The sequence below is a fragment of the Ambystoma mexicanum genome, chromosome 3p, assembly GCF_040938575.1.
Source record: "Ambystoma mexicanum isolate Mex_15411 chromosome 3p, UKY_AmexF1_1, whole genome shotgun sequence".
Taxonomy (NCBI): domain Eukaryota; kingdom Metazoa; phylum Chordata; class Amphibia; order Caudata; family Ambystomatidae; genus Ambystoma; species Ambystoma mexicanum.
In genome coordinates, this window is record NC_090925.1 from 253,927,726 (window position 1) to 253,953,173 (window position 25,448).

At 46.9% G+C, this 25,448-nt stretch overlaps 1 protein-coding gene across 2 annotated transcripts in view; it reads right to left on the minus strand.

Annotated features, from left to right (window-relative positions):
• LAMA5 (laminin subunit alpha 5) overlaps positions 1 to 25,448 on the minus strand; it is a 670,647-nt gene that overhangs the window by 161,545 nt on the left and 483,654 nt on the right. For both annotated transcript variants that reach the window (XM_069650738.1, XM_069650737.1), the window contains exons 55-56: positions 22,585 to 22,739; positions 12,498 to 12,639 (exon numbers count right to left, since the gene is read on the minus strand). In XM_069650738.1, the coding sequence (XP_069506839.1) occupies positions 12,498 to 12,639; positions 22,585 to 22,739 (297 nt within the window). The remainder of the gene's footprint in view (positions 1 to 12,497; positions 12,640 to 22,584; positions 22,740 to 25,448) is intronic.

Below are 25,448 nucleotides of genomic sequence, written 5' to 3' on the forward strand. Positions count from 1 at the left end.
GAAAGTGAAGCTGGAGAGAAGGCGCCAGAACCACTCAAAGGTGGTGGCAGGTCCTCAGAGGGTCTTTGCCTCAAGTTATCCCTGTTGCAGAGGTTGCGCAGTAGGAAGCGCAAGAAAAGGAAGCTTGCCTATTGAAGGCTTGTTGTGCAGAGATCACGCAGTGGAAAGCAGTATTGAGGGACGTGTGCCTTCTTTGATATAAAATGTGGCATTTAGAACGTGTCTTTACACAAGTGTTTCTAGGCGTGACAAGACAAGGAGGGGGAAAGCATAGGGAGGACAAACAACTATCTTACTAGGCCCTGAGTCATTCAGATTGCGCAATTGTAGGGCAGTGGAAGGGGAGAAGTGCTGAGGAGGAAGGGAGGTGGGGGTGAGAAGTGCAGGTAACTCAAACAATGCAGCCAACGGCTGTCTCATAAATGCATAGAGAAAGGACTGTAGGGTTGCAGATACAGACCACAAGTGCTAGGGGATTTAAAGGCTGTAGGTGGCTGGGTTGCACCTGAGCCTCTCCGGAGCAAAAGAAGCTCAATTTTAGCAAGGCGCAGGCTAAGGTTGACCAAAGGAGGCTGTCCGCCTGACCGCGAGGAGCCACAATGATAGAAAACCTGCAAACACCAAGCAGAGCGTGATTGAAAGACTTACCCGGTGAGTTCGCATCTTGCGAGTGACTCTGGAGCGCTCAAACACTATCCGCGCGTTCACTGCAGGTAGTTTCACTCGCGTATGAGTGAAAGAAGCAGTAATAGCGATTTGTAAATACTGAACTGTTTGAAAACAACTAACGTTATTCCCATTGAACCAAAGTGACTGTGCAAGCAAGCGTGTGAGCTGGTGGAAGGCCCAAAAACCCTGCAGGGAAGCTTTAGTACGAACAAAAGCTTACAAGCGACACCCAGGCCAAGAGGTTTTAAAAACCCAGCAATACCAATATAACAAACATTGCTCAAGGGTAGAGGGGAATAGTGGGATCCCCATTTGTTGTGAAATACAAAATCAGCCAATGATATAAACACACATTACCAAAGCCAAAACAGAACCAGAGTAAGACCAGATCCTGGTCACTAATAATGACCAGGATATGGTCTTATTATAAGTATTACGCGCCAGTAATACTATCCCTAGTGAGACGTCCACTGTACCCATGGTCCTTCACACTTCACAATACTTTAGAATGTTTTGTTTCTGACATGAGGCAGCATAAAGTGTAGCGCGAGTACAGATGTGATAAAGCAGATAGTCGATAAAGCCAGCAAACATCTATGCATCACCTACTCCAAAGTGGAGTAAGGGTGGGCGCATGTGAATATAAGCAGATACAAGCATCAGAAATACGATTGCGGTGAGTAATGTATCCCTTCTGAGGCTTGTGGATCTGCTTTGATCATATGCTATGCATAGACTCGCGAGCAGTGTTGGGAGAAGGAGGTGGGTTATGAGAAGGTACGGCAGAAAATAGATGTTTTAGCACCGCTTGTCCCACCTGTGAATCTGCTTTAAAATGTGTGTCAATGCAGTAATGCTGAGTAAAAGGTATGTATGGAACTCCATGTAGCTGTTTTGCAAATGGCGTCCAGAGGGACACTTGAAATAACAGCCAGAGTAGCTCTGGTAGAGTAAACTCTTGGTGTGGAAGGCAGAGTCTTGTTTAATAGGGAGTAACAGAGCTGTATACAGCTCACTATCCATCTGGAGATGGCGTTCTTTGAAACGTGAGAACCTTCTCTGCTAGGTGCTTTGGAGACAAACAGTTGATCTGTTTTCTGTAGCGGTTTTGCTTTGTTTATATAGTACAGAACCACCCTCCTTACATCCAGTGTATGGAGATTTTTCTCAGCTGAGCTTGAATGATTTTGAAAGAAAGTGGGTAGTTCAATGGATTGGTTAACATGGAATTTGGATATGAATTTAGGTGAACACCTAGGGTGTGCTCTTAATACCAACTTGTCTTTGTGGATAACAAAGAAGGGGTCTTGCACTGAAAGCTTGTAGCTCACTAACCCTTGTTATGGAGGTGATGGCTACCAGAGAAGCGGTTTTGTATGTTAGGTGTTTAAGGCTGGATTTGTGCATAGGCTCCAAGGGAGGACCCATGAGCTTTGAGAGTACCACATTGAGATCCCAACCTGGTGTCGGGTCGGAAACTGGGGAATGGGGGAGTAGGGTAAAGTCTCTTAACTACCTCCATGAAAGCCTTAACAGGGACTTTCCACCGGGACACCTTGTTCTGTGAATTGGTATACGCGGATAGAGCCGCTAGGTGAACTTTGATGGAGTTGAATACTAGGCCAGAGTTTAGTAAGTGGAAGAAGTAGTGAATGTGTGAAAGAGTACATTCAATAGGGTTTACATCCTTTAATTGGCACCATATTACAAATCCTATTGTTGAAGTAGCAGTGCCTGGTGTTATCTTTGCGTGCCTCCTTAATGATTTCCATAGACCTTTGCGGTAGCTTTAAATGTCCAAACTGTATGACTTAAGAAGGCAAGCTAGCAAATTCATAGATCGTGGGTGTGGGTGAAATGGTGTCCCTCCTGTGCTGGGAGAGCATGTTGTGGGAGCACGGGAGTTTGATTGGTTTGCACATCGGCAGACTGAGCAGATGTAGAAACCACGGGTTGTCTTGCCTATATGGGAGCAACCGGGATTAGAGTTGCTTGTTCCTGGTGCATCTTGTGTACTATCCTGCTCAGGAGTGGTGTTGGTGGAAAAGCGTAAGCAAATTTCCCTGACCAGCTCATCCATAGGGCATCCCCTTGGATTTGGGTTGTGGAAACCTAGATGCGAAGTCTGGGCATGGTGCGTTTAGGCTTATGGCGAACAAGTCTAAAGGAGGATCACCCCAGAGGGAGAAGATATTGTCTAGAATTCCTCTGTTGAGTTGCTACTCGTGTTCTTTAGGTAGGGGAACTCTGCTTAGAGTGTCTGCTAGAGAATGGAGTTCCCCTGGAACGTGGAGACACTAGGAACATGTTTCACTTGAGTGCCCACTTCCAAATTTTCGGGGTCAGCCTGGACAAACTTTGAGAGTGTGCCTCCCTGCTTGTTTATGTAGAAAATGGCAGTGGTGCTGTCTGTTAGGACATGCCCTGTTTGGCCTGTTAGATGCGGTTGAAAAGCTTGCAGGGCTTTGAGCACTGCCAGTAGTTCTAGGTGGTTGATGTGGTTTTGGGCTGTGATTTGTATCCACAGGCCATGCACTCTGTGGTGCAGGTAATGGGCTACCCATCCGGAGAGAGAGGCACCTGTTGTAACTATTGCATTTAGTGGAGGATTGTGAAAGGGTTTCCCTTTTAACAGATTTTCCTTTGACCACCAGCAGAGTGCTTGTACTATTGTTAGCGAATCAACCACTAGATTGTCCCACTGACCGCTCACCTGAGACCACTGTTTCGCTAACCACTCTTGCATTGGGCGCATGCAGTATCGTGCGTGTGGAACCAGATAAATGCATGAAGCCATCATACCGAGCAGGCGCATTGATTTGCGTACTGTTATTTGGCGACTGGCCAGATAATTAGGTATTTTCAGCAGTATGGTTTGGAGGGGAAGACTAGCTCGTCTCTTGTCTTTATTATAGCTCCTAGGAACTGTTTGGTATGACTTGGACCAAGGCTTGATTTTGTTTCTTGTAGATTGAGAACCTAATTGGAACATAAGGTTGTTTGCTTTTTGGGTATTTTGCTTGCAAATTTGGGGGGCATCCCCTGTTATCAGTCAGTCGTCCAGATAAGGGTACACTGGGAATGTCTGCGTAAGTGCGCTGCTACTACCGCCAATACCTTGGTGAATACCCTTGGAGCGAAGGCTATAACGAAGAGTAGCACTTTGAATTGGTAGTGTTGATTTGCTATTTTGAAGTACAGGAATTTTCAGTGCGCTGGGAACATTGAAATATAAAAGTATGCATCTCGGGAGGCTAGCACAGGGGCAACATGCTCGCCTTGGAAGCAAAATGACACGGAGCAACAGAGGTTCGATCCCCGGGTCCGCGCTTAGAAACCTCTGGGTATTAAGCACGTTATAAATAACCTATCATAGCATATCATGACCAATGTTGCCATGTAGTCCCCTTGTTTTAGCAGTGGGATTACTTCCTGTAGCGTTGTCATGCGAAATCTTTGTGACTTGATATACGTGTTTGCAGGGCGCATGTCTAGGACAGGGCTCATTGTAAGGTCTTTTTTTGGCACGAGGAAGTACACTGAATAGATACCCTCGTTTACCTGGTTTGCCAGGACAATCTCTATGGCATCCTTTTCCAGCAGTGCTTTGACCTCTTCTAGCAGAATGCGCTGTGTTATCCTGCTTTGTCTGTCTTTGTCTTGGCAGGTGGTAGGGTGTGACTGTATGAGTTCTATGCAATAGCCTCCCGCCACGATGGAAAGTACCCACTTGTCGGACGAGACTACTCCCATGCGTGGGTAAAATGACAAATGCAACCTCCTACTGGAGAAGCATGAGAGAGGACCTGGAGTGGGCGGTCATTGCTTTGGTGGGTGGAGCCTCTGGTGGAGAAGGATCAGCCTCTACTTCTCGACCTTTTGTGCCCCCTTTGAAAATTTTGTTGGGAGGATTGCCCCTGCGAGAAACTCCAAGATGAAGCTTGTCCGCCCTGCTTTATAGTTAGAGGACCGCTGGGAGTTCTGTCCTCGAAAACTGTGTATTAAATGCTCCTCTCTGCACAAAAGGTTTATGTGTGAGCTGTCCTAAGGAGTTGAGGGTGTCAGACTTCACTTTAGCACTTCAGTGCATCCTCGACTGCCTTCCCAACTAAGGCCTTTGGTTCAATCAGCATATTTAGCAGGGTGGCTTGGGTTTCCAGTTTAAAACCGGATTGTCGTAGCCATGCATGGCGCTTAATGATGGTACCCTCAGCTACTATACGGCCTGCATTATCGGCTACGTCCAGATTATCCTTTCGGATGCAACTTGCCACCTGCTTACCCTCAGCTACTGTTTTAAAAAGCTGTGATTTAAGGCGTTCTGGGACAGTCGATTTGTTGTGAGATCTCGTCCCATTTGTGGCAATTATAACTTGCCAAGAGCGTGGTGATATTGGCTATCCTTACTTGGCAAGCAGCAGAGGAAGCTACTCTTCTGCCCAAGTCTATATATTATCTTGCTCTCCTTGTCAGGAGGGTCTTCGGTAGAGGATAAAGGTGTGCCTGCTGGCTGTGCTTTCTTGTTGGAGTCACGACAAGAGTCAGGCTTTAATTGACCCCTGATGTATAATGTGTCGGATGGGCTGGTCTGAACATCTTCCTAGTTACGAGGGTAACTGCCTTTGTAAGGTTAGGGGCAATGAAGGCTGAATGCGCCTTTCCATTAACTGCAGGAGTTGTATGAACTGTGTTGCAGACCTCTTAACCCCAAGGATGTCCTCTACAAAGTCCTTGTCGAATTGTGCCTCCTGGGTATCGATTTTAAAATGTTCTGCAACTTTTAAGTGGAGCTCATTATACTGCAGCTGATTTTCCACAGGGGAATCAGCCACGGGTTGGTCATGATGGTCCGGAGATTGTATGATGTATATATACATATATACACACACAAACACATACACCATCAAACTATTGGTCAGTGTCATCTAGGTCCCATTGGTCTCCTATGGTCTGCTATTGTACCAAGGTCCTGCGAGCCTGAAGTGTCAATGTAGTATAGGTCCCCAGGAATGTTTTCTGAGGTACTAGGCTGGGCAGTGTCCAGATGGGGTCTTTTGGCGGCAAGCTGCTTTTTATCTGCATCCCCTTGAGCAGACCCTTGCAAGCTGGACAGTTGATCAGGGTGAATCATCTAAATAAAAAATAAAAATTAACAAAGCTAGACATTCTCATTACTCTATCCAAATTATTCAGGGGGCCATTGTGTGGCGCTTGGGAAAACTGTGGAACAGGGGTAGGAAAAGCCTCTGATGTAGAGGACTGTTTGTGGAGCATTGCCCCAGAAAGGCTGTCACTAGGGGCAGAGTATTCTTTATCCTTTGAAATAGCAGTTATTGTGGGTAGGGATGTCAAAGATTTTGTGTGCTTCGACATCTTGGATTTGCCCAGAGTGTCTGGGATGTGTTTTTTAATGTGTAATCCTGGCTGCTCTATCCATGCTACCACCATCTCAGGTGGTACAGACTTTTACTAAGAGTTGGAGATTCTGTATTGCCTAAATTGTATGGTTTTATGGAGCCCTTAGTTGACTTTAGAAACACTTTCCTAACATTTAGACAAAATAATTTTGTTATCAAGTTTAAATCTTCAATACTGTGTTGGAACTTTGTGGCTGATTTTCCTGATTACTTTTGAACTGTGGAGCGAAAACATGCTGAGATCTGGGGAAGGAGAATCCACCCAGGTTATGATAAGAGACATTGGTTATATTGTCAATCTGATCATATGCTATATATATTTGTTCAATTCAGCTGCCATACATTTCCTTATTTTTTTTATTGAATGTACATGTGTGAGGGACAGATATCCTTTTGTTAGAGTGTTTCCTTTAGTTTATTCTAGGCAGGAAAAGTGAGGCGTTTATCCAACCTTTTTAAATAATAAAATGGCTAAAGTTGAAAACTCTTTACAAAGTTGTCTGCCTCACATTTCTGACCCCTCACAGTTAACGTTGCACAGAGCACTGTAGAGTGCACTGCAATGGGGCTACATGTATCACCCTATCTTTTTACACATGGGATTTTTACCTATGAAATATAATTGCGTAATTTAATAAAAGGTGCATGGTGTATTTGCTTTGGAAAACTGGACTAGCTACCTCTGTGTCCCCGGAGTTGGCCTAAATGCACTGCAGCTCTACCTACCATAAGAGGTTTGGCTTCACTACTCCACCTTAAGGTTAGTGTTTGTATAGCCCCTACTAGAGGGTTGTACAAAAACCACCTCAACACCAACTGAGCAACTGGGTGTCATGATGAAAGTCCAAAAGTGTGACACATGGAGTCATCTCCAATTTTTGGCTCATTGCCTCACTGTTCACTGGCGTTTTCCCACTGAGTATCCATCCAGGTGCTCACTATATCCACGGACACTTACACTGGGCCTCCTTACAAGTTTGGTGGTAAATTCGCAGAGATACCAACAAACTTACCATTACGCCACTTGTTCCAGCAGTGTTACTGCTGGCAGTAATACTGCCAAATTGGGCGGCTTTTGGTGGTAAGGAGGCGGAATTACCTCCAGCATCTTGCTGGAGGATTTTCCTCCACCTTACCCCCAAACTCAGTTTGGTGGTGTTGTAATGCGGCAGTAATGGTATCATCACTGCATTTTTACTGCACCATCCACTTATGAGGCCCCATAAATCGCATCACCAGAGATCAAGGTGCCTCAACGATATCCTGTAGTCTGTATCCCAAGAAGGCTGCCCTGAATGGCTCCTTCTGCTAACTCACTGGCTGGTGGCAGCTCCTTTGTGTTTTAAGAAGGAATCGTGGTGCTGAAGCCATTTTGTGACAATTAATTTGTTCTGTGCAAGATCCCCTTAATTGGTTAACTTTGCTTAGAAAATCAATAAAACTCAACAAGGCTGCCATGATCTGGTAAGCATGAAAACAAGTGTGGTCATGGCCTTCCTGGAGCACCAAGTTGGGAGCTCAGAGTAGCCATGACCACATCTGGCTGTATGTATGAATGAATGAATGGGTGTACAGGATTCACTTCTGAATTCACTTCCTGAATGCTAGACCCGGAAGAAGCTTAAGGTTTTTGATGTGGCGACCACCCCGGATTGGGTGGCCAGATTTTTGAATGGTGCAGTGCATCTGAATGGAGGCTGGGGGTGTGTTTGCAGACCCCAACACCCATGTATGAATAGGGGTTTCTTGCACCATACCCTTGTCAAATGCTCCTATCGAGTTACCTCAAAGGAGGATGAGGTGTCCTCTCTATGGAAGTCTCCTCCAGGACAAAGTTGCCTCCCTCGCTCTTGATTTCTGCATTCACTCCTTTGCCAATGGCTCCTTCCCGCTACCCCTCAAGCACCCCCTTGTGCACCCTCTCCTCAAAAAAGCCTGGCTAACTACTGCCATATCCCATTACCCCCGTGTTAGGTAAGTTGGTGTGGGACTTCATAAGACTTATGTCTTGGTATTAGGGACCAAACTATTAATATAGGCCTGTACGGTGTCCGGTCATTTGGTCGAAAATAAATGGTTGAATGACCATTTGATCGAATCAATATGGTCGAAAAAAAAAGGTCGAATTTATTTATATATTTTTTTTAGTTTGGTTGCTTAAAAAATATTTTTTAATAAAGAAAAAGGGGTTTGGGAGGAAACCCCCCCCATAAATTAAAAAAAAAATTCGGCCTTTTTTTTGTGACCATTTTACATCGATCAAATGGTCATTCAACCATTTATTATTATACAAGTCGGAAGAGTGATTGAGCTTCCAGGCTCATTTTAGGAGGGAGGTATGTGAGCTGTAGAGCAGTACAATGAAAACAGTTCACAGAGGCATCCAAGAAACACTTACTCACCATGTTATATCCTAATATATTTATTTATATACACACACACACACACACACACAAATCTAAAATGCAGCAACTACCATGTCATTGAATGTTATTAGAATCAATAATATAAGAAACGATAATGCAGGTAAATACCTTTCTATGCTTTACATATCCAGCATACAAGAGTGACATCGATAAAGGTCAATATCAGCACTTGTATGCATCACCTTTTACAAAATTGAGATGGGAGGAAAAGTTTCAAAGTTAGGCAGAACACAACCAGCAACTGTAAATAACAAATACACTCTCCCAGAGGGGTATAGGCAGTCTGTTTCCTAGCATCAAAAGTGTTCACAATTAAAACCAATGGAGGAACCAGCATTACCAAAGCCAACAGGTTCAGAGGATGGACCTTTTGGGAAACCAGGACGGCCAAAGGCAAATGGATAGTCCAGTTCTGATGAAGATCTTCAGATGAAGTTGATCAGTCAGTGGTTCTGGAAGAAACGCAGGAGCTCAAGGGGAGCCCACAAGCTGCAAGTCCTCAATTGAAGAAAACAGCACTTCCCAAGCTAAGAAGCACCGAAAATGGCACAAGGTCATTACAACCCAAGCCCCACAGTACCTTTAAAGTGTCGAAGAAATTGTAGCCGGCTTCCTTATAGGTGCAACGTTGCAGACACGGATTCCTGCTCCTTGGTCGTGGTGACAAAGGGGGAGGTGACCTTTGGCGGTCTTCTGCAGCAGCACTCAGGAGAAGGGGTCGGCAGCAATGGATTCAGCTCACTCCAGCAGCTCTTTGTGGTTTTGGTGCCTTTTTCTTCCCACTAAGAAACAATGAATATCGCTGGTCGTATTCTCTTCGATTACTCCGTCCTGAATTCTGATGAGGGGACTTTTGGTAAAGGATTCCTGCCTCTGGAGGTCCACACGGATGCCTGCAAAGTTTGTCAGATTCGATCTTCGGCAGATGCACTCAATAATGGTCCAGGTACCCCGGGTATTGGGATTCTGCAGCTCAGGAAAGTCACAGCAAGGCAGGTGATGGCCCAAAATGAAGAAAGTCTTGAGGCTAGTTGGTCCCACTAGCCTAAGTGCGGGTCTTCCCTGTCGATGTGAAAATGGGGTCTGCACAGCTGCAAGGCTTCACCAGTGTTTTTGCGGTCCTGGAAGGTGTTGCTGGCATCTGTGCTAGTCTTCTGCTTCGGATCCCTTCTTCCAGTGGTCGACTGTCTGTAGTCCAAAAATACTCACCTTTTATGCTGGATCCCAGCCCTTCACACACTCAGAGATGTCAATCACCTGGCCAGCCACCCAGTTAGATCTGGTTTCAGCCAGGCACACCTACAGCCAAAGGCCAGCAATGTTTTGGGCTTGCCCCTTGCTTCCTGCCTTCCCAGACACACTGGAGACTGGGCAGGCTCAAGGACCTAAGCCCGCTAAAGGCAAAACTCACAAAGGACTCAAATCTATTCTACAGGATAGAAGAAAAGCCCAGAAGGAACTGAATCAAAAAATGGCAAAAAAAGAAGACAGGGTCCATTTGGGGAAAATGGTCACCCATGGGTACTGTACTGCAACTGAAAAATCACCCTGCCAGTAACCTGCACAAAAGGTAATAAAAAGTAACCACTGTCACCAGTCATTTAAGTCAGTTGTAACAAAGGTACATGAGGAGTGGGAGAAGGAGTTACATTGTAACCGCCCAGCACCTCTCATAAAGTGGTGTGTGCTGGACCCACAAAAGAAAAAGATAAATACGTTATCTTACTATTCTTGGGAACTGTAGTTCCCACATGAAAATGTATTTAAACATAAAGAGAAGTCCAGTGGACTTTTCAGTTGCACTGGACATAGGGAGGTGGGTGTCACAAAGCAAAAAGCAGATGCCTGTATTAAACATATGAAATTAACCAGACTCCATAAAACAGTGAAAATAGAAATTACAGTCAGAGGAAAAGAATGAGCGAGTGGCAACAAGTTCCACTCACTCAGGAGTTAACAAGTCCAGAGCCCAGCAAAAGTGCTGGGGTTCTCTGGTTAAAGGGAATTAGCACAGAAACTGAAAAACTCCCCCTTCCTGGGCGAACTCTTGGAGAAGCTGGTCATCAGCAAACACATCCACCACACTGAATCTGATGGTTGTCTGCACGACCACCAGTCTGGCTTCAGAGCAGCCAGAGCCATGGAAGCTGCACTCCTGAACACCCGTGAAAACTTGCTCTCCAATCTCTATTCCATTTCGCCTTCTATTCTCATCCTTTTTGATCGTTCCTCGACTTTTGATATGGTCAATCATGCCACCCTTATCAGACATCTGACACTCTAGGCATCACAGACCTTACACTGGACTGGTTGACCTCCTTCCTCTGACCGTCCTTCCGAGGTTCAATTGGGCCCTTTTTCATTCCTGCATCACACTCTCCACCTGTGGCATCCCTCAGGGCTCTATCCTCTCGCTGTGGCCCTTCAACATCTACCTTGCCCCTCTGGCCCACTTGTTCTCTGCCTCGCTTCCTTTGTTATGCAGACAACACATAGCTCTCCTTCAAGCTTCCCTCCACTGCCTCCTCCTCTTCCCGTCTCATTCCCGACTGTCCGACAGATATTTAGGCTTGGTGGCTGCTAATGATCTCTGCCTTAATGCCAGTAAGACTGAGATCCTTCTCATTGGGACCCCAGTTCCCTTTGACCGCCCTCCCTGGGTCCCCTAGCCCCTCTTGTAAGGCAAAACATCTTGGTGTCATCTTCGACTCCTCTCTCGCCTTACATCGCGGACCTTACCAAGAAGGTCCACTTTCAGCTGCACCTCCTCAGAGGCATTCTCCATTTCCTCACCTTCCCCCAGAATCTCATCGTCTCCGGAGCTCTGGTCCTCTCCAGGCTGGACTACAGCAATAGCCTCAATCTGTCTTCATCCTCTCTTTGTCATCTTCAACTAATCCAAAATAGGACTGCAAGACTTCTCCTTGGCCTCATGCCCAGGGAGTGCATCTCTCCAGCCCTAAAATCTCTTCTCCCGTTTGCTGCAAGGATCAAGCTCAAGACCCTCTGCATCATCCACAAGGACTTCTGCTACATCCAACTGTCTCTCCCTAAATACCCCCCTGCTATAATCCTTCGGTCTTCTGTCTACAACTCTCTGCAGATCAGTTGCTTTTCCAAGCAGAGAGTGAGTGGTAGTTATCTCTTCCGCAGGAGCCTCCCTCCTTAAGACCCTCCTTTTCTCTTCTTCAGTCTTTCTCCCCCTCCCCTGCTACTGTCCCTGTGTGCCTCATTTGACAGGCTGCCTGGTTCCTTCCGAGTCCTACAGGGCACCAGGCCCCCCTCACTCAGTCCACCCTTGTCCTCGCAGCATGTGGACCTTCACTCCCTGCATTTCCTGGCACTTGTCCACCTAGCCTCCCCTTAGCACTTGCCTAGCCCCTTGGGCCATCTCCCCCCCCCCTGCCCAGCACTTGCACAATCTCTACTCTGCCCTTCACTTCCCACCCTAGGATTATCGCATTCCGCTCTGACCGGCGATCCCCCCCCCCACCCTCCGTAGCCCACTCCCTCACACTTGTCGTCATTGCACTTGCACAATCCAAATGACACAGGGCCTAGTAGGACCGTTATTGTTATTGTTATTTTTATTCCCTGTTCCCTTTCCCCCTTGCCCCACACGCCCTTTTTTTGTCTTGTGGCACCTTGAAACAGCATTTGCTGTATAGGCACTTTATAATTACCCAATAAATAATAACGTACTCTAGGAAGATCAAGCTGCTGTTCTTGTACTCCATCGAATGGTAAAATATTGCAGAAACATGCATGTTACAGGCCACACACTCCAGGACCAGCGGGAACAAGAGGCTAGTAGGAGACAAGTCAAAGAATCATAGGTTGAAAAATCCTCAGGAAAAATGACCTGCCAAAAAAACCCAAAAAAAAACCAAAAAAAAAACCAGACATCCACAGCACCTGCTTCATTCTGAATGTTCCATCCACCTATTCGAGAACTATCAGGTCGCATCCAAAGGTGCACGCTTACCATCAGAGCATCATTAGCGGCCCGTCGGGCATCATTCGATGCCCTCTCTGCCTTCTTCACAGCATCGATGATACTGGCATAAGCATTTGAAGCATTGATTGCTCTCTGGATGAACCCATCCTGGTTTGTATCACGAATCACACTGAAAAGCAAAGAGAAAACAGCAGGTCATAATGAAGAAATGATGCACAGGGGACAAATATTAAATCATTCCGAGCCCTTACATGCAAAAAAAGGCAGCTTGGTGCAACAATACAGATTAAAAAACACAAGGTCAGCATCACGCGACATGTCAAAGTAAGACAATGGAGACCAAATCACATGTTAACAGCACACAATAGCATATCATGCAGTAAAATTAAGCGCCTACAGGGCAAAATGTAACACTTGATGTAATAGGCGGGGGGAGGAGGGGGAGAAGAGTATTCCTAGAAGGAGTTCTGCCTCCACAGCACCACATCAACCCCAAAAGCAAACTAGAAGACCTGGAAGATCAGGAATAGGGGATTGCACTCAGCTGGAAGCTTGTAAACTGAGGATCATCCACAGGGTGTCTTAAGGTTTTTATGGGTGTGTGGCCTGCCCAGGGCCACAGTGCCAAAGCCCAACGGTCAAACCAATGACCGATAAATGAATGCTCATTTCATTGAATTTTTTTCCACCGTCAGAGCCTTGCCATTTCAGCCTGGTGCAGTGTGTCAAATCGATCAGAAGCAGCCACAAGGCAGCAGGGTAGTAATATATAAAACACCAAGACAAAAACATAAAAGGCAATAGGGTCTATGTTAGGCAAGATTGTATGTAGTAACCTTGTGGAAGAGTACACCAACCTTGTCCTCTTGGCAATGGGTAACTCCAACTTTTGGTATAGGCCTGTACTACACAAGTTGGTAGAGTGACTGAGCAGACAGGCTTATCTCAAGAGGGGTCAATGTGAGCTGTAGAGGTGTAACATATTCACAGTGACAAGTATTCAAATAACACTTATACTCAAGGTTTCTTAGTAAAATAATTATTAATTTAACTGTCAGTTTTAAAATAAGCCTTCTTTAGAAAGGGCAAGATGCAACAATAAAATATACTTCAAAAATGCACTCCTTCAGTTTCAGTTAAGTAGACTTTACTTACATTTTGTAACTTTATAGACCCAGCACAGACTATCTTACAATAGGGTGCTGGAGGGGTTTAGTATCTCCTTTGTCTAGTTTCTCATGTAACATTTGTATGGTACCCTTTCTACAATTAATGGCTGGTGGCAGTGGTTTACATTTTACTCCCCCATTTTGTCAATATGGCCCCGGTCTTCTTTTTTCGCCATTTCTTCTTGAGATTTACTCTGCGTGCCATACCAGGTCTGGCCCCTTTGTTTGGTCTTTGCCGGGATTCAGTAGTGAAGCCCACCTCTGGCTCCAGCGTGTCTGGCAGGGGAAGGAAGTGAGAGAGGTGCCCGAAACTCCCCGTGCTTAATCCCCTTGGTTACAGGAATACACCCAAAAGGTGATTGGCTGGCTGTCCTTGGAGGACAGCCGTCCCTGCTGTGCGAGTAACAGCTAGGCTGTGAATGGATGGGAGAAACCTGCATACAAAGGCGAGGACTTTTGCTTGGAAGGCAGAGTTGACTGGACGAAGGAATCCGAAGAAGAACTTGGAAGAGAAACCTGCTGCAACTCCTGGGCCGTTGGTTTGCCAGGTGAAGCCCAGCTGCTGTGCTAAAGCTCAGACTTTGCCTCGACTAGAGAAGCCCTGCAGAGGACGACTTCTCCTCTTGGGTTGGTATGGCCAATCGACCCCAAGACAAGCTCATTTGGAAATCCTCTCGGAGCTGGCTGAACTTCCATTGCTGCTACAGAAACCGATTGCCAGAATCGAGTGCGTCGTCTTTAAATCAGACCCGAGCTCCAGTAAAATCCTCTGGACTCCCAGGAAGCAGGACTGACCAAGCTTGAGCCACCTCAACAGAGTGCTGGACCCCAGATGCAAAGAAAGCCCATCTCAAATGCCAAGAGTCTGCATTGGTGCTATTTGCTGAGACGCGAAGATCTGAAACCGCGAAGTGCCACTGAATAGAAGTTGCTGACTATCACGTTGCAGTGTAGGAGTCCTCCAGGCATCCTCCCTCTTGTCCCCACGACTGAGGCCCAGGAACACAGGACCTGCAGAGCTGCACAGGAACAGAAGCCAGCTGGAACCATATTTCTTCTAACCAAGGGTTCTGTAAAGTCTAAGAGAACTTATCTCTTGTTGTGTAATGATGGGCAAGATTGTATGCAGTACCCATAGGGTGCACTACAACAACCCTGACCTCCTGGCAGTAGTAACCCAACCTTTGGTATAAGTCTGTACTACACAGCTTGGTAGTGTGGACGAGTAGCCAGGCCTATCTCAAGAGGTGTCAATGTGAGTTGTAGGGGAGTTACAGAGGTTCACAGTGACAAGTATCCAAGCAAACACTTACACACAGGTTTTCTTGATAAAACAATTTATTTACCAGTCAGTTAATGTAAGCCTTCTTCAGAAGGGAGCACTGTAAAACACCACACAAATATACTTCAAAATTACACAATCTTAGTTCAGAATCAGTAAATACCCATTTGGTATAGCATACAGTAGAGACCTACGCCCACAGGTGACTTCAATTGCTAGGGTGCTGTTGACATTAATGTATTACTGTCGGCATTCAGAATTAGTAAGAGCAAGTACAAAGGAAAATATTATTAGAGCAAATAAGTTACGACAAATATTTCTTAAGCAGGCAAATACTTTCAGATCCCCCAATAAGAGTCATTCAGTTAAAACAGGCTAAGCCAAAGTGTTCCTGTGCAGCTCTGCAGATCTCACTGTTCCTGGGCCTCAGTCATGGGGACAAGAGGGAGGATGTCAGGGAACTCCTGCACTGGGACGGTCAAAACGTGCAACTGGCAAACTTCACTTTCAGTGGCTGTTCAGTGTTTCAGGTCCTCCGTCTACCGCAAATACCAACACTGCAGTTCCTGGCTGTCGAGATGGACTTTCCTTGCTTCTATGGTCCCGCACTCTGTTGCGGGGGCAGGAGCTTGGTCAGTTCGGCTTCCTGGGAGTCCAGAGGATCTTCCTGGAGCTCTTGGCCAAATTAAAAGCAACACACACAAACTGGTGTTCCTTTCTCTGGCTCTATGTTTTCCAGCAGCAACTCTGGAAATTCAACCAGCTATGAGATGGATGTCCAGGTGGCTTACTTTGGAGTTGATTGGTCCCACCAACTCAAGGGGAGAAGTCGTCCTTGCAGGGGCTTCTATGTCGATGCAAACTTGTCGTTTCGGCACTGCAGCAGGGCTTCACCGGGAAACCAATGGTCCATGAGTTGCAGCAGGGCTTCACCGGGAAACCAATGGTCCATGAGTTGCAGCAGGCGTCCTCTACAAGTTAGTCTTCATCCAGTGGTTTACCCTGCCTTCCAAGCCAAAAGACTCACCTTTTATACAGTTCCCTGCCTTTCATTCCAGCCTAGCTGTCACTCACCCAGCGGGGTGGCTGTCCTTGCCAGATAGTCAGCCTGCCAATCACAGAGGGCATTTGAGTCTCCTAGGAGACTACGCACAGGGAGGTTCGGGCACCTCCCTCACTTCCTGCCTACCCCAGACACCCTGGAGCCAGAGGCGGCCTTCACTCGTGAATCCTGCTAAAGGCAAAACGAACAAAGGGACCAAACCTGGTTTGGTGCGCAGAGTAAATCTCAAGAAGGACCTTTCCACAAAGAAATAGCGAAAAAAGAAGATTGGGGCCTTTTGACAAAAATGGCACTCTTGGGTGCTTTGCTGCAGCTGCAAACGCAGCCCATGGTAAATGCACACCACAGTAGTAAAAACGAAACCACTGCCACCAGCCATTCAGTGAGGAAAGGGTAACATAAAATTGTTACATGAGAAGTTAGACAAAAACGATAGTATGTTAATGTTAATGTTAAAGGTCATTTGTACCGCGCACTATCACCACCGGAGTGGTCCCCTGGCGCTCTGACGGCTCTGAAAGAGGGGGGGGGTGGTGGGTTAGTGGGTGGAGGCTGGAAAAGTGCAAGATTGCAGTGATGTGCTGTTGGCAGCCTCAGCCCGGTGGTTCCGTCGGCTGGGCCTGGGGTGTATGCGGCCGGTAGTCGTCGTGTGCTGATGTGCGAGTCTATGTGTTTTTTTTTATTTTGTTGTTGCAGTGTAGTGAAGTTCGTGCGGTTTGCTGCGCTAGAGGTTTGTGGTTGTGTTTGGTTTGGAGTTTGAGAGGTGTATGCAGAGAAGGAAATTGTTAATGGTATTCGTTAGTCATCTCTATCCTGGACTGAACCGGTTGGGCTTGTGTAATCTTACCCGACGGGATGCTTGTACACCTTGAGCCTCAGGAGGTATGTGCCCGATTTTCCATTCGAGGCCGTTTGAGGATCTAGCTGTCCCCTCCGCCCGCTCCCTTAATAACCTTGCATGCTCCTCCCCCCTTCCACATGACTGGCGCCGCTGCTAGTGTCCATATACCCGGTTGTGTGATGATTGTTGGTATGTTGTCTGTTCCACAGCCTCGTGGGACCTAGTTGTGGCTGTAAGGGCGGTGGGGGATGGTAAGGGTTGGTTGGAGTAGTTGTATCCGTTTCTCTGGGTCTCGCGGGTGGACCCCTGTGTCCAGCGTCAGCCCTGCTGGTGCCCCGGGTACTTCTGTCGGTTCAAGCGGTTTGTCACTGTCCTTTTTTGATGATTCGTTTGTCTTATTGTTGTTTCGGTTTTAGTCTCCGGTGTTGAAGAGGTAGGTTTTTAGTAATTTTCTGAATTTAAGGTGGTCTTTGGTGTTCCTTATTAATTTTGGGATGTTGTTCCAGGTTTTCGCGGCTAGGTGGTAGAAAGCGGTGCCTCCGAGTTTCTTCTTGATGTAAGGTTTTTGTTCCAGTCGGATTTCGTTGGTTGACCTGAGTGGTCTCGTTGGCTTGTAGATTGTTATTTTTTTTTGTAGGAATTCAGCTCCTTGTCCGCTGATTGCCCTGTGCGTTATGCACATTGTTTTGAAGATGATACGCTGTTTTACTGGGAGCCAGTGTAGTGTTTTTAGGGCCGGGGTGATGTGGTCTCTTCTGGATAGTTTGAGGAGTAGTCTGGCTGCAGTGTTTTGGATCCGTTGTAGCTTCTTCAGTAGGTATTCCGGTATACCGAGGTAGAGGCTGTTTGCATAGTCGATACTCGACATGATGAGGCCGACGATGGTGAGTGTTTTGTGTGTGAAAGAGAGGAAAGGTAGTATTTTTCTTGCCGTGTGGAGGAGGAAGAAGCATTTCTTGACTGTTGCGTTTATTTGCGGTTCTAAGGTTAGGGTGTTGTCCATCAGGACTCCCAGATTTTTTACTACCTTAGATGGTGATGGTATAGATCCCATTTCCGTTGGCCACGGGATGGCGGTTTCCTTCTCTTGGTCTTTGGATATGATCATGATTTCTGTTTTTCCTGGGTTGATTTTCAGGTTGTTGGCATTCATCCAGTTGAAGACTTCTTTTAGACAGTCGGTTAGGTTTGAATGATCGGCTTGGGTGTCTTCGATCTTGTAGATGATTTGAGTGTCGTCTGCATAGTTGTAGCATTTGATGTTGCGTTTCTTGAAGATTCTGATTACAGGGGTTTGGTAGATGTTGAAGTACAATGGAGATAGTGAGGATCCTTGTGGTACTCCACAGTCGTTGACTCGTGGGGTGGATTTGAAGGGTTTGATCCAGACGGTTTCAGTTCTGTCTGCTAGGAATGATTTAGTCCAGCGTAGCCTATGTCTGTTATGCCTATGTCTTCTAGTCTTTTGGTTAGGGTGTCATGGGTAACTGTGTCGAAGGCTGCTGAGAGGTCGAGCAGGATAAGGGCAGATGTTGTGTTGGAGTCTGCGTTTGTTTTTAGGTCATCCCAGATGGATAGTAGTGCTGTTTCTGTACCTCTTGTGGGTCTGAAGCCGACTTGAGCTTGGTCTAGCAGGTGGTGTTCTTCAACGTATTCTTGGGTTAGTTTGTATACGTAGGTTTCGAGGAGTTTGGCTGGGTAGGGGATGTTGGAGATTGGTCTGTAGTTGGAGGTCATCTACGTCCCCGCTTGTGTTTTTCAGTAGGTAAACACTCCAGCACCATATTGTAAGATAGTGTGTGCTGGGTCTAAAAAGTTACACATGTAAGTAAAGTCAATTTCCCTTTACTGCTCTGGGAGACAGTTTATCCCAGAGAAGGTATTTAAACCTTGGGGGAATCTAAGAGACTTCCCTGTGTCACTGCACTGAAGGTGCTGTGCGACCCAATGTAAAATATGATGCCTATGGAGATTGTCAGTTGCCACAACCAAAAGAAACAGTAAAAAAAAATCACATTAAAATACATGAGAAAGTGGGGAAAAAGGGTCTCACTCTCCAGGTTAAAAAAATAAAGTCCTCAAAATCCAGCAAAGTTGCTGGGGGTCTCTAAGCTAGAGGGAATGGGCACATTTCTGTAACATGTAACCTCACTTGTTCTCAGTGGAGACTTGTCTTGGTTGCTTCTGTAGAGTTGCTATCAGCTTCTTTACCTCACAAGCCTAATCGGCTTGTGGCCATACTTTGATTTCTTCTTTTCTACAAAGACTAAAATATTGTGCAACACTTTTACCAACCTGCAAGAATTGGTTCAGCTCATCTAGACATTTGCCCAAATGACTTTGGCCTGGCTCCCTGAATGACTCTTCTTCCCTCTGACTGTGTTTTGTCCTCCTCTCAGGAAGGGGTTAACTTACTTTGCATTGGGGGTTACCAAAAGTATTTACCTGCTTCAGAATATTTGAGAGATCTCTTGTTTTGTTCCAATAACCTTTTTCTTTGACATACTTCTAAGTATTGCTCTAAATGCCACAGATATATATTAATGTCCACAGTGTCCTAGCTATTTAAGTCACCTGAGGGTGTAGGAAGTGTCTGTGTGCCATCCCAAAATGGGTACTTGCTTATTTAGAGAAACTAAGAGTGTTTATTTTGGAGTGCATTACTATTATATTGTCCCTTACGAAGAAGGCTTACTCAAACTGTTAAATTAAAAATTGTTCAAGCAAGACATCTTGTGTGTAAGAGTTTATTTGAATACTTGTCACTGAATCTCTAACTCCCCTACTGCTCACATTGACCCCTCTTGAGATAAGCCTGGCTGCTCAACACGCTACCAACCTGTGTAGTACAGACTTATAGCAAAGGTTGGGTCCCTATTGCCAAGAAGGCAGGATTGTTGTAGTGCACCCAAAGGGTACTGCATACGATCTTGCCTAACACGGCCCTACAGTGATTCTATTTTCTACAAAGACTAAAACATTGTGCAAGACTTTTTACTTACTTTCAAGAAGTGCTTCCGCTCACCTCGTCTTTGCTCAACTAGCATTGGCTGTCCTGGCTCCCTGAATGACTATCCTCCGGCTTCGTGCTTTAACTATCCCTCAACAAAAGTCACATTCTATAACGTATGTAGCTGGGAAAAGGGTTCATTTACTTTGCATTGGGGGGGTTCAAAAGTACTTACTTGCTTAAGAATATTTGTTAACCATTGTTTTATTCCCAAACCTTTACAGTTTGACACCAAACTCAGTATTGCTCTAAATGTGCCAGTGATATATTAATGTCCACAGTGTCCTAGTTATTTAAGTCACCTCTGGGTGTAGGAAGTGTGTATGCCATCCCAAATGGGTATCTAATGATTTATTCAAACTGAGTGTATTTTGGAAGTATATTTTTGTGTTATATATATTGCTCCCTTCCAAAGAAGGCTTATTCAAACTGACTTAAATAATTGTTTAATCAAGAAACCTTGAGTGTAAGAGTTTATTTGGATAATTGTCACTGTGAATCTCTATGTTATAACCTTACAGCTCACATTGACCCCTCTTGAGATATGCCTGGCTGCTCAGTCACTCTACCAACTTGGGTATACCAAAGGTTGGGTTAACTATTGCCAAGAGGACAAGGCTGGTGCAGTCTCCCAGAGAGAGAGAGAGAAAGAGGGGGAAGAGCGAGAGAGCGAGAGAGAAAGAGAGGGGGAAGAGCGAGAGAGAAAGAGAGGGGGAAGAGCGAGAGAGCGAGAGAGAAAGAGGGGGAAGAGCGAGAGAGCGAGAGAGAAAGAGGGGGAAGAGCAAGAGAGCGAGAGAGAAAGAGGGGGAAGAGCGAGAGAGCGAGAGAGAAAGAGGGGGAAGAGCGAGAGAGCGAGAGAGAAAGAGGGGGAAGAGCGAGAGAGCGAGAGAGAAAGAGGGGGAAGAGCGAGAGAGCGAGAGAGAAAGAGGGGGAAGAGCGAGAGAGCGAGAGAGAAAGAGGGGGAAGAGCGAGAGAGCGAGAGAGAAAGAGGGGGAAGAGCGAGAGAGCGAGAGAGAAAGAGGGGGAAGAGCGAGAGAGCGAGAGAGAAAGAGGGGGAAGAGCGAGAGAGCGAGAGAGAAAGAGGGGGAAGAGCGAGAGAGCGAGAGAGAAAGAGGGGGAAGAGCGAGAGAGCGAGAGAGAAAGAGGGGGAAGAGCGAGAGAGCGAGAGAGAAAGAGGGGGAAGAGCGAGAGAGCGAGAGAGAAAGAGGGGGAAGAGCGAGAGAGCGAGAGAGAAAGAGGGGGAAGAGCGAGAGAGCGAGAGAGAAAGAGGGGGAAGAGCGAGAGAGCGAGAGAGAAAGAGGGGGAAGAGCGAGAGAGCGAGAGAGAGAGAGAGCGTGGGGGGAAGAGAGACAGAGAGAGAGAGGGGGGAAGAGAGACAGAGCGAGAGAGAGAGAGAGCGAGAGAGAGCGAAATAGAAAGAGAAAGAGGGGAGAGAAAGAGCAGAGATATTTGTCATTGGCTAGTGGGAGCTGCTGTGCTTACCTGGCTTTTAGGATATGAAGTGGACCCCTGAACCCACTCTGGAGATATCCTGGAAGAAACTGAAGGAGCCAAGACTCCTGTCAGCTACAAGACTTGCAGGAGACCATGGACCTGTTAAAAGGTGGTTTGGCGACCAACTTCTGCTGCTGCCCTGGTAGAGCCCTGTCCTGTGGAGAATCTCCAGCAGTCCTGCAAAGGAGCTGCGACCCTTGGATTGGAGGGAACATCCATTCTCAACGCCAGCTCAGAGTCCTACAAAGAAGAACCTTCGGAAGTGCCCTAAATCTGCCCTGTGGCAGACCAACTCTGAGTTTGGGCTACAGTGCTGCAGACTTCTCCGTTCTGAGGAACTTGGGGGTTGGGGGAATCATCAGCTTGTGCAACAAGACTTACCTCTGCAAGATTCAATGCTCCTAGAATCAAGGGTACCCGAGATAGGAGGGAAAGTCTGACCTCAGCAAGTGAATCCTTTTGCATCGCCGTGCATTGGTGGCCATCGTCGGAAAATGCTTACATGCATCAATTCCTGTTCTGAGAGGGGCCCTGCATCGAGTTCTTTTGAATTTTTTCACTGGAAGACCTTGCACCAGCAATAGTCCACGACCGGAGAACTGCTCAAACCTGCAACCCCTGGGAATTAAGGTCCGAGGCTGACGGCGGGAAAAGAACCATAGTACCCTCTTCAATCGACCTACCAAGTGCTGTGAAGAATTGGAGTATGGGTGATGAGTTATAGCAATACTTACCTGCCTCCCTTTTAAAAGTGTTTAGATTACTTTTAGATTACGTTGACTTTGCCATTGCTTGTTCACACAGTAGTGCCAATACTAATCCGTACCTCCTTTTCAGGGGAATTGGTATGTATTTTGCCCTACTCCAGTAAGTGTATATATGTATCTAATTTTTAGTATTGAGTGAAGGTAGTCATTTTTCAATGTTATTTGGCCATAAGTAAAGAAGTATTTTTATACCTGTTTGTCTAAGTGTGTTCCTTGACTATTTCACTGTGTGTGCTCATTGTGGACCCCTTACAAGTTCACCACCTCTTGAGACTTCGCCTAGACCTCTCTACTTCCCATTTTGAATTGGTTAGGCTACAGCCCCCAGAGTTGTCCCTTTCACAATACAAGTTGGCCTTCTATACATCTGTCCATCAGTATGGAAAATCAGTCCTAACAGTCAGGACCTGCAGATAAAAGTTACGTGCAGATGTGCAGGTCTGAACCTCACTTTCCAAATGCTTTCCTTCCCTAATGCCCAGACTCACCTAGAAAGATTCTTTGCGAGTTCGTTTAGCAGACGTGCATGCTCCTCTGCTTCTTCAACAATGGGGATTTTACTGCTGGCAGGCGAGAACCGCTTCACCTTCTCCATCAATGGCACTCGGGCTCCGTCCAAACGGGCAGCCAGCTTCTCATACTCCTGTGGGATGGGGAGATGAAGAGTGAGAAGAGTATTGATCCCTCCCTAAATACTACAGGTTGGGAAGATGGAACAAGAGTCATGGATCCAAAACGCTCTTCAAAAAGGTCCATGGGTCATTGTTCGAGCAGCAGGTGCCATTGTTCCTTGCAATCCCAGTACTTTATACTGTAACCCCCCCCTCCCGCATCCTCCTCCAAACCCAAAACAAAATCCCAAAGCCCTACCCTTAGCGAACCCAACTAGAGTCCCAGGAGTCTACTGATGGGCTCCCAAATTCTTTAAAGCTCTACGAGTCAATAAGAGCTGCAGGTCCCATCGGCTTTTGTAGACCGCCCCAGCCCAATGAGATGGAACCCCAGGCAACCCCTCAAAAGGTGCATGACTGTTTATGAGTAGAGCAGGAGTCATCGCCCTCTGACACATCCAGCCTGAGGCCTGCTTGTGAATGTCCTACAAAGCCCAAACCCAACTCAGAGCCCTAAAATGAACACAGCAGTCCCATCGATATCTGAAGCCCCTTCCCTTCAGTCTAATAACATGAAAGCAGCGCCCTTTTGTATCCCCCGGAGAATACGTTTGTGTTGTGTTGGTTGCTTGTAACACACTACTTCGAAGTGAATCATTTGAGCGATCAGCACTCAGGAGACCATTAATGCAGGCAGCGAGTATGGAAGAGTAATCGGCGTGGGAAAATTAAGGGAATCATACATGACAGTGAGTTTAAAGTCAGAGGACAGTGCCCATATCAATGAGCAGTGGGGAAACAGAAAATAAAAATTCAGATTGGGCCCAAAATCTGCCAGGAAAACACAAAAAATTACTTTTTCAAACCAGGAAAACATCTATAAAGCTATCTTGCAGGTCTGCACTGTTGCAGAAACTACACACTTGTTTTGTAAAACAGTTGCCTAAATTTTGGTTAATTCCCTCAAAGTCCTTTCCATATTTCGCACCTTTTGAAAGCAGGTTTACGGTATTGAGGGTTTTCCTCAGCTCTGTGTTCAAGGTGTGAGGAGTCCCTACACATCTAGGCAGCCTTTCCCTCAAGTTCACCAGACTCCCCTAGTAGTAAAATTATAAGTTACTCACCGTAGTGACCGGCATTCTCTTAGTCCACGAGGGACGGGAGACGGAACCTTTTTCACCAGAACAATCTTCTTCCCCTCTAAATTTAGAGGCGCGCAGAAGGCATGGCCCTGGGAGCATGCGCTGCCTTGACTCCGCCCTCCGGCGCCACTCCTCAGTCCCCAAAGACGCGTCGACAATAGATTTACCATTGTCTAATGACACCAGATTATTAGGGGGGAGGATGGTGGGACGTATGGCGGAAAGGGGACTATGGACTAAGAGTACGTTGGTCACTACAGTGAGTAACTTCCAATTATTCCTACGTCCTGTCCTCTTGCCTCCATACTGCCTGGGCGATTACAACTGAATGTAGCCCCAGGGTGGAGAGGAGACCCTTCTTAAGCAAACAGGTTCTGGAGAACCCCCTGTCCGAAAGCCGCATCCGACCTGGAGCCGGCATCCAAACAGTAATGCTTACAGAAAGCCGATGGAGTAGCCCATGTGGCCGCCCTGCTTATAACCTGCCAGGGGACATGGCGCTGAAAAGCGATGGCCGTTGCCTTGGCCCTGAACGCGTGGGCATGCATGTTCGCCGGAAGGGGTCTATGCTGGCCCTCGTACGCTTCCTTGATGGCAGAGACAATGCAGCAGGAAATGGAGGCTTTTGAGGCCTCATGGCCTGGCGCCTCCAAAAGTGATTAATAGGGCATCTGACTTGCGGAAGCCCTTGGTCCTGTCCAGTTAGAATTTCAGGGCATGCCTGACATCTAGGCACTGCAGAAAATCTCTGAGGCTCGTCCTTTGGGTTAGCAAAGAATGTGGGAAGGATGATCTCCTCGTTTAGGTGAAAGGCTGATGGCACTTTAGGTAGAAATGCCGGATGGGTCCGCAGGACCACCTTATCCTTGTGGAAGGTAGTGTACGGCTCTGAGGCGACTAAGGCCTGGATCTCGCTGACCCTGCATGCCGAAGTGAGGCCGATTAGTAGAGCCGTCTTGATGGTGACTAGCCTGATGTCCACGGACGCCATAGGCTCAAACGGCTTGTGCGCGAGGGCGTCCAAGACTAGGTTCAAATCCCACACGGGGTGTGGCTTCCTGATGGGTGGGTAGAGTCCAGCGAGTCCGGCCAGATGTCTGACAATCGGGTTGGAGGAGGAGAAGACCCCTTCCTCCGAATTCCTGTAGGCCCCATTGGCTGAGAGGCATGTGCTGCAGGTGTCCACCTGCACGCCAGAGTTGGCGAGGTGCGCTGAGAATTACAGTAGGTCGTCCAGCGAACAAGCCAGCGGGTCGATATCCTTGGAGTGGGCCCAGTCGCAGAACCTGGTCCATTTACTTTTATACTGGGCTCTGGTAGCCCTGCTCCTAGCCCCTTGTATGATTTTCAGATTGGCCTGGGATAGGTTGAGGTGGCTGAGCGTCACCGTCGCTGCTCAGGAACCATGCTGTAAGGGCCAGCTTCTGAGGGGCGGGGTGGATGACCCCTGCCCCCCTGTTGTGTCAGAAGATGTGCTGGGCCCATCAGGCGGTGGATTGGAGAGACCTTTGAGAGGCTAAGCAGCTCCGAGAACAAAGGCCTGGCTGGCCACCACAGAGTTATCAGAATGACGTTGAGCTGGTGAGACTCCTTGAACTT